This window comes from Struthio camelus, chromosome 1 (genome assembly GCF_040807025.1).
Source record: "Struthio camelus isolate bStrCam1 chromosome 1, bStrCam1.hap1, whole genome shotgun sequence".
Classification (NCBI taxonomy): Eukaryota; Metazoa; Chordata; class Aves; order Struthioniformes; family Struthionidae; genus Struthio; species Struthio camelus.
Window position 1 is genome coordinate 179401618 of NC_090942.1, and position 9654 is coordinate 179411271.

Below are 9654 nucleotides of genomic sequence, written 5' to 3' on the forward strand. Positions count from 1 at the left end.
GCTTTAGTGCTGTAAATGTCTACTGTGTTTATTCAATATATGTGGGAGAATTATATGCAACTATAGCCAGTAGTAGCTCTGGCTATCCTGTACTTGCTGGATTTTCTTTTAACGTGGTTTACCAGGCCTTCAGTTTTACTGAGCTCAGTTTTAAAGGTTTATTCTTTCTCCCTTGGATTCCCATAAGCATTTTGGTTGCTCTTCATGCATCAGAGAAGAATAAAAAGTCTTTAAGTTACTCAATTTATTTTTATCTCTCTTCAGTGCACAAAGACCATAAAGAGCAAAGAAAATGCTGAAATCGTTCTGAGAGTAAGCAGTGGGAAAATTATCTACCCCACTGAAAAAAGCTTAGATATTGGGTAGGGAAGAGGGGCAGGAAAGTAGTAAAAGGGCGTACACCCCAAAAACTTAAAAAATAAAATAAATGATGGAAAAGCAAAAGCGAAGGGAAAATAGATAAGAGTCACTGTAAAAGAAGGAATCGAGAGATTCTACCATTTCCCATTTTCCTGTGCAGTTGTAGTAGAAACTAGACAACAAAAATTGGAAAAGGGTAGGCAGAAGGAATGAATTTTGCCAGCTGTATGTGATGTACACTTGCCTACTTTCAAATTAAACTTTTCTTTCTCTCAGTGGATAAGATAATGTTAGTGATGCTGCAGGCCGGTCAAGCCTGTGAAAATCTGGTGTACTGTTTCATCACACACAATTGCACAATTCCTGTATTTTCTAATGTGAATTTTAAAGACTAATTTGCAATAAAATGCTTAAAGTAAGAAAATCAAAGAAACTCTGAGATCTTATGAATATTTATTGATCTATTTCATTTGGACCAAAAGGAGGATTTCACTTGGACTTCAGGAATGGAGATACTGCTTGTACTTCCAGACGCATTTTATTCTAAAATGTTTAAGTAGTGCTTTATAATTATGTGCTGTGCAGGATTAATATGCTTCATAATGTGCTTTACTCACAAGGGAGGAACACTTTCTGTCATACAGGACAGCATAGTAAGCATGTACCAGTTTTTCTGTCTGTTTCCTATTTAAAAAGATGATCTCTGTATCTCTGTGAGCATAGATACGTATAAAATATTCATGTCTACAGTGAAGAAAGATTTGCTTTATATTTGTAAATTAGATGAAAATGTTTTGTCGCAGAACGTTCTCTGGCTTTCAAATTTTTCTAGATCTAGCTAGGTTACTGGCTAGGTGAACTTATTGTTCCTTGTGTTCCCCCTCCGCCACACATATCTCCCTTAAATATATGCTCCTCACTTGGGTGGAAAAAAGGTTGAGAGAGACGTGCTTACATCTTTAACATAGTAATTGTTCAGTTAATCACATTTATGGGGGAAGGAGGCTATACTTCACTGATACCGATTAAATATCCTATACTGGGTTCTATATAAATAGCTACAAATGTGCACAATGGTTACATTACATGGTATATTTAACAACATAGCTAAATCAGAAAGTATGAGCTATGCCTTTAGTGATGGGAGTACTAACGATTGCATGCAAGAAGATTTTTGCTCTGCAACCATGAAGGAAATAATTGCTGTTTAGCACTATTCAGTTAAGTTTGCATATCAGTAAAAACACATGCACAGAAACTCCACCTACATTCTTAGTGCCCTGGCACTGATATGAGTGTAGCATATATTAAAGCATTGAAAGGTGTTGCAATGTGCAGAACTTGCAAAATGCAAGTAATTGTTAATGGAGTTAATTTGACTGCCATCAGGTGAAATGACAATGGTGATATTCAGCAGAGTTTTTAATAATTTTTTTTTTTTTTAATTTAGAAAATAAAGTACTATAGGTGGGATTTTACAGCTTTATGGGAGCATTAGTTTTGTTGCGATTTTACATTTTTTTTTATTTCATAACAGAAATTAGTATATAAAGGAAATGTTTATTTTTCCTATTTTAGATGGAAGACTTTATTTGAAAACTACTGTCATGTATTGAATTTTTCCTGCTGAAGATACCTGTGCTGCGGTAAAGAACTTTGCAGTAAGACATTCACTCAAAAGGAGTTCTGTGGAAACAAAGCGTTTTCAAGGCAACTTCCTCAACTTCGTGTATCAATATTCTTCAAAAATTTAAAGAATTCTGCAAGAGTGTCCTCCTCTGGTTATCTCCTGTGGCTCAACCCAGAGACCTAGAGAATGTTTGTAAATGTACAGTAGCACTCTTCTTACAGTGAAAAATCTGCATCTCTGCGCCGGACTATTGTATCCAAAATCACAGGCAGATCAGAACAAGGCTGAGTATTCCCTTTTTAAAGGAATGCAGACTGTCCTCCTCTGATGAGTCTATATTTGAGCACATCAAATGATCCTTCCAGCAGTGTCCAAGTGCACTGATAGACTGTTATGTCATACCGAAACCAGCAAGACAGCTCAGAAATGAACTTGTAGAGGGCATAAGAGGATTCTTAAAAAAAAAAAAAAACTAAAAAAAAAGAAGTAGAAGAAAAAAATTGATGCATTCAGTTTTCAAACTATGATCGTGGGTTTTCTTCTAAAGACATTTTTTTTCCACATGCTTTCCAAGAGACCAACACATGGATGTTAGACTACATTAAGTGAAATGGAATTTTGTGTAAGTGAAAAGAAATTCTGAATGTAAACAAACTGTTTTACTGTTCACAAAATCTCTTTTCCTAAAATAAAAAAATACAATAAAAAGAGTAATAATTTCTCATTGTAAACTGGCAGGGGTTTATGAAATAAAAGACTTTGCTTATTCAAACTGTTGGTCACATGTACAGTATATAACACAAATCACACAAGGAAGGTATTATGTATGCAGTAGAAATCTAGAGTTTAGGAAATGAAAATTTTAGATAATATTGTTTTGTCACCCTGTTGGTCAGAAAGACACCTTTCTAGTTTTAACGCATGCAGGCATGTAAATATTTGTCCTGGAGTCACAGTATTACTGAATGAGATCTTAAGCATCTGGTAACAAGTCAGAATTCTGTAGCAGCCACTTTTATTTGTATATTGAGCCCTGGTTAGTGCCCTGGTTAGTGCACTTTTAAGAATGGACTGTGGCTGAGCAGCAAGTCAAAATGCCAGAAATATTTTTATATGTTAATGTCATATTGCGTCAATGTCGCTAAAAAAAAAGAAAACCTAACAAACACTTGATGTATCAGTCCAATTCCACGTAGAACTGAGTGATACAGTTGAAGTCTATTGTCCCTCCCGCCTTGTCTTAGGGATGGGTGGTTATGTGTTACTTTCACTGTCTTTATGAAAGCTACAATATGTGTTTTCACCTTTGTGCTGATAACTGGAAGTAAGCTGCAACACAGTGCTTATTACATTACTAAAAGATTATGTTCTTTGCTTTGCGTACTTTTGGGTTACCCCTTTAAAGACTGATTTTGTGAATCAGTGCTATTACTGTAAGTTTTGTGATTATACTTTCTTCATCTTTAATGTTTTATGCATATAAAATATTATTTATTACATGGAAACATATCAAAACCTTAAATGTCTAAGATGCCTAACTTAAAGCAAATATTTCTTTAAAATAGTTCTGATTGGATATTAATATTATTTTGTCAAAAAAAAAAAATCTAATGTTTTGTAAACTCTAGCACTGAGCTTCTATAGTTTGTAGGTCTTCCTTGCAATACTGGTACACACTTATTTTGTGCAGTTCATATGTACTCCACCACAATCCTTTTTTAACAATAGAAAAGATGTATATACAAGTCCACGTCATGGTAATTTTTTTTTAAAGAAATATTGAGCAATATTTTTCATTAAATATTGTTACCTAATACTTTCTAGTGACATTATTTTCTAATCATAATTCCTTCATAACTTTCATAGTTGCTTGAACACATATGGGATTCTGTACTCCAGTTTTTTCATATGCAGTCTTTAAAGGGTTAACAACTGTAAAGTTAGATGGACTTGTGGCAAGCTTTTGAATCATTCATATTTGAAAGAGAATTAAAAGCCTACAACTGAAATATGTAGTAGCATCTACCATTGCTCTGCTCCTTGCATAGAGTCACCTGTAAGTAGGTTTAGTAGTTTTACAGTATATACTTTCAAGACCTTTGGGAATGCCTCAGTGTTTGGCTTGGTACATAAATGGAAATGTTAAGGATTAAGGGGGAACCAATTTATAAGCTGGATGTTTAGAAAGAATCTTGCTAAAACAGTGTAAATATTACAGAACATGAGATGTTACCGCAAGTTGAATTTTTGCCCCTCTTTAGTTATACAGGTTTTGAGTTTTTTTTTTTTTTTGGTTTTTGATTTGAATTTTTTTTGCATAGATTATGAAGAAAAGTTGTGCTCATGTTATTGTTTATATGCTTTTGTAATCTTGAAGATATTAATGTCTAGTTGTTCTATATTATAACCACATTTGCGCTCTATGCAAGCCCTTGGAACAGAACATACTCATCTTCATGTAGGACCTATGAAAATTGTCTATTTTTATCTATATATTTAAAGTTTTCTAAAAATGAAAAAAGGTTATTACGAATTTTGTTGTACAAAATCTGTACAAAAATCTGTTTTTACATCATAATGCAAGAATTGGAAATTTTTCTATGGTAGCCTAGTTATTTGAGCCTGGTTTCAATGTGAGAACCACGTTTACTGTTATTGTATTTAATTTTCTTTTCTTTTCAACAATCTGCTAATAAAACTGTCTGAAATCTCCCTGTGACTTTATTTACAGTTCATCTTTATTAAATTTTGTGAAATGTATAGCATCAGAGGAATATTTACTTTCTAATGGGAGGCATCTAAAAACAACATAAGTCAGCTCTTTGTAATGTGAGGAGAACAATGCTGAATGATTTTATTTAACATGCACTGCTTCTATCTCTAATATGAATTACTGTGGTGAAAAACATCATAAAAGCACACTCTGTGGTTATTGTTTAACAAGCAGATTTTCCATTTTTTTTTTCTTGCCAGCTAAGCAAACTGCCCCCATCTACATGATTTATTTATGTACATTTCTCAGTTTATGAAGCTGTTATTTGTACCTTTTTCCTTTATATTGTGATATTCCCATGATTCTTATTTCACAAAGCTTTGTGCTGAATAATGTAAAGTGGACATGTTGACGGAACAAAACACATTATTTCCCCTAACTACAAATATGCAGGGGTAACCCAGTTGTTTTTGTCTCACCTGATAAAATGTTTCTAGAAAATTTAAGTATCCTAACACATTTCTTAACAAACAGCAAGTGTTTTAAGCTTCTAAACAGGCATTTGTCAACAAAATACTTTTAGTTTAGCATATCTTTAAGTGATATTCTGAGAGAAAATAGATGGGCTTGTTTTTTAGGGTAAAGATGGTTATTTAAAAACAAATCTGGAAATAGGATATTTTTGTTATAGAAAAAGTCAGAGATGTATGATTGATTTCGAGTATTCTTCTTTATTTCCTTGTTGTGCTTTCCCTATCTTTTTCCTATTTTTCCCTTCTGCTTCCTTTCTGCTTCCCTTCCCTTCCCTTCCCTTCCCCTTGCCTTCCACTTGCCTTGCTTTGCCTTTCTTTCTGAACCATAGCTACATCATTTCACCAGGGAGCAGGTTTGCTTGGCAAAGGCGAAGAGATTAGCTCAGCTGGACTAGCCCATTCCATTATCCCTAGATAGTCTGGGGATCATGAGCATCAGGCTTCCTGGATTCCAGTAGATTGTCATGTTGGCTAGCTGATAAGATTTTGGCTAGCTGAATGTAGGGCAATCAGAAGCTCCTTCTCTCTGCATTAAGATCCTCCACATGTCTACGTTAGCAGGCATGCCAGCTATGCCATGGCCAGCTCCTCAGTGCTCTGCTGATAGCTCTCAGACAATTAGAGCAGATAAAAGTAAACCCATTAGTCTCTCAGTCCACCTCTCTCTCAAAACAGAATGTTATCTACAGTAATAGATTAGCCATACCTACATGGTTTTAAGTATCCCAAGAAATAGTTTTCCTCCGCAGGCAGGAACCTGCCCTCATACGGGTTCCACCATTCTTACATGGTGATTCATTGCTTTATCACTTAAGCAGTATTTAATGTGATTTAATGGGGCTGGGATTGGATGGGCCAACAACTACTCAGATATAGGTACTCCTTCTTATAGTAAAACAAAGCTCTGTTAAAAAGTTCAGTATCAAGAAAAGGTTGCCCTATTTGTACCTTTAATTTGATAGCAGATTATGGTAAAATCCTGATGAACTTTGGAGTCATAAGGTACAAGAACTGGGTGGAAAATAACTGCTTAAAGATTTAGGAAAATCTTTGATGGAAGAACTGACACACGCAAGTAAAAAAGAAATAATGTAATATATTTTTCGCTATGTAAATAGATTTAAGGTTGATTTTTGACCTGAAAGATAAATCTCTTTATCTGTTGAAGGTGCTATAAATTCTTGAAAATTGCTTCATTTGTTATTTGCTTACATGTTACTTGACACAAGACTGTCCAATAAACAAATCCTGAGGCCAAGATTTTCAAGCGTGACTACTGATTATAGGTATGTCTAGTTTTGTGGGCCAAATTTCAGATATTTTCAATTCATTCTTAAAAAAAAAAAAAGTTCTAGCTCAAGGGTTCCCAAGCCTATATCTGTGAAGCTTTCTTTTCAGTAAATACTGTCTAGCTCATCCACAAGATACTAGAGAATTTGCTAGCAGGCATTTCAAGACCTTTGCTGAGCAGGAGGAGCTCACCCTGCTCAGCAACAATGGTCCCACCAATGTCAATGTGATCCCATTCCAATCAGAAGCCTCTTCTGTAAAAAGCCTAATTTTCAAAGGGAGAGGAAACAAAGACCTTCTGAAAATCAAGCTGTTAAAAGGAATCAAATTAGAAGTCCAAAAATTTAGCAATCAAGAATACATGGAAACTTTGAAAACATTCAGCAACAGGTCAAGTATGGTAGCACTGTATTGACTATGCAATTGATTATGCAATTCAGAAGAATTTGCATATAATCTGTGAATCTGTGGATAGCATTTATGATTTCTTCATCCAGATTTTGTAGTAATGCTTGTCATAGCTCATTGAATTGGTTAATTAATCCCTAAAATGGGATCAAAAGGACAGAGTCAGATTCTTCACAGAGTGTACAGCAAGAAGTAGCAGATGCAAGAAAGGAAACTCCAACTGGATATAAGGGGAAAAAATAAAAATGAGAGTGACTAGGCACTAGAACAGGTTTCCCGGAGATGTTCTGGAAGCTCCATCTTTGGAGATTTTCAAAACTTAGGTGAAGGAGGCCCAGAGGCCATGTGCTCTAGCGTTGCCCAATTTAAAGGAGGGAAGCTTAGATGACCTTCAAAGATTTCTTCCAACCTCAAGTTTTTATGATTCTAGGACTAGCAAACTTAGAAGCATGATGTACTTGTACGCATAACACCCAGTTTAGCAAAAAGTAAAATTTTCTCCTGTAAATAGAAGTTTTAGCTGATCGAGAACAGAAGATCTAGCAGATCTAACAGAAGATCTAAATAGCAGATCTAGAACAGAAATCACTGGGATATATTTAAGGATCCTCAAATTTTTGTTCTTCTGTTTGAGCAGGCCAGAAGAGTGAGCTGCACTAACAACCGGATGGGAAAGAAGACGCACAAGGTTAATACAGGAAGGATATAAAAAGTACCTATTCTGGGGCAGACATAGTTCATTTAAATAATAAAATTAGAATAGAAGCTGTAGGAACTTTGTCCAATTACAAGGGTCCTTACACCCGTTTTAGAGCAATAGATAACAAGGCAAAGAGAGCAAACGATATGTCTAATAACAAGAATAGCTGTTGTGGATAAACAAGGTTGCTAGACTTAGTATGAACTTTCCCATGCATGCTGGCCAAAAGTGTCAGAAAAAACTGGAACTAATGAGTTAGTTAGAACAGATCCTTGCTTTAATACATAGTCTTTGTTTTTCAGAATTGTTTGCTTGAACTGCAATTGTTTTGCTTGTGCTGTAAGGTAATAACCAGCTATTTTGTAATTCTATAGATCTTCCCCACTATAAGATATAGAGGACTTTGAAACAATTTATTTAGCTTTTTGGTTTCCCTGTCAGCTAGGTGTTATCATACAGCTTGGGAAGCTGAGGCGTACAGAGGTTAACTGACCATTTTAAAAGGTCTTTGGTCTTCAAAATGTCTGTATCTGTGAAGTCATATCGTAGAATAGGTACATTTAGCTAGGGCTGAATACTGTGGAATTTTTTAGGTAAGATAGTGTTTTTGTTTATGCGGGCACTGGTTACCAGGCGAATCGCAAAGTAGAGGGATGAAAAGGAAAGTTGTCATGATTAGAAAAGCATGCTAGGAAAATAAGGCTACAGTAGAATTTTGAATAGCACTTAGGGATGCCAGAGAAGAGGAGACTTCAGCTGTCAAGACAGAAGAAAATTAAGAAAGGAGAATTCTAAAAGAGGATTAGAAAGATGTATATAGAAAGATCTGGTAAGCTTCAGATGCAGCAAACTTAAACTAATTTGGCAAGCTCATGGGCAAATGGACATTGTTCCCGATTCCATTCAGAAGCAGCTAATAACCATTCGGCTTTTTTTTTGCTGTGACCAAACTGATGTTGCAGAATCCAGCATTTCAGTGATGGGATGATATAGTGGAAGCCAGAAATAAGTTTCCACATGGATCTTTTGGACAATCTGAACTCAATTTAACAATTGAAGAGGACAGAGATAAAGTATTACCTTCTTTGTGAGCTGATCAATAACAAGCACACCTCTGGGAAACAGATACTAGCATTACCCTTTGAAGCCTTTTCAGTGGCAGAAGCTGAGCAAGTTCACAGGCCACCTTACACAGAACTTATAGAGGCAATAAATAATAATAATAAGAAAAAGCTCTAATTCTCAGTTTCTTCCAGGTGAGATCTTATCTTGTCTGCCCCTGATTCAGACCTCTGCAACACTGCAAGTGTATACATGGCATCTGGTAAGAAGATGAGACTGTAGTGGAGAATTAAGATTTGAAAATAAAATCCCTGTGAAAAGAGAAAGTAAGCTATAACAAACACAGAGAACAAAAGGTAAATGAAAAAGATTATAGTACAAAATTAGTCTATGGATTGCAGACTTCAAAGAAGTACCTAAAAAGGAATTCTGGCAGCCTGCACCTGCCTAATTCAAAACTACAGTAAATAACCTGTCTTTCTGAAGTATCTAAAGCTTGGTCAGAAAGCTCCTTGGGCAACAAGATACCCGGCTCCTGCATAAACTCCCCCTTGGGAGCCAAAAACTAAATGGGAGCCAAAATCAAATTGATGCAGTGCCTGAGTTCCCAACCTACCACGGCAGTATCATCAAGATGATGTAAACATAGCTGCTGATCAGAACCTTTTCCACATTTCCACAACCTGAGAGTCCAATATCTATGGAAGTGCCCTACCACTAGGCTAAAGAATGTGCTATTGCTCACTCTTCTTGCTTCTGTTCCTTTTAGGGTAAGGTGAATATAGTATCCCTTCCTTCAACCCCATGCAGATCAAGCTGTAACTATTTAGTGTTAGCACTAAATAGGAGATGGAGTGTGAACCCCCTGAGAGTAGGAAGTAAAATGAATCCACACCTCACACTTCCTCAAGAAACTGTTCCTACCATTGGACTTAACTGAGAGGTGGACAACCCTGGT

At 35.7% G+C, this 9654-nt stretch overlaps 1 protein-coding gene across 7 annotated transcripts in view; it reads left to right on the forward strand.

The window, feature by feature from the left end:
* Nucleotides 1–6432, forward strand: part of DACH1 (dachshund family transcription factor 1) — a 364372-nt gene extending 357940 nt beyond the window's left edge. For 2 of the 7 annotated variants that reach the window (XM_068929671.1, XM_068929670.1), the window contains one exon: nt 1939–6430. Coding sequence is in view for 4 of the 7 variants with exons in the window: in XM_068929670.1 (XP_068785771.1) it covers nt 1939–1976 (38 nt within the window). In the remaining 3 variants the exon portion in view is untranslated. Of the gene's footprint in view, nt 1–1938 lie in introns of all 7 variants that reach the window. The other 5 variants (XM_068929672.1, XM_068929673.1, XM_068929669.1 and 2 more) reach the window with 4 other exon arrangements.
* The last annotated feature ends 3222 nt before the right edge of the window (nt 6433–9654 follow it).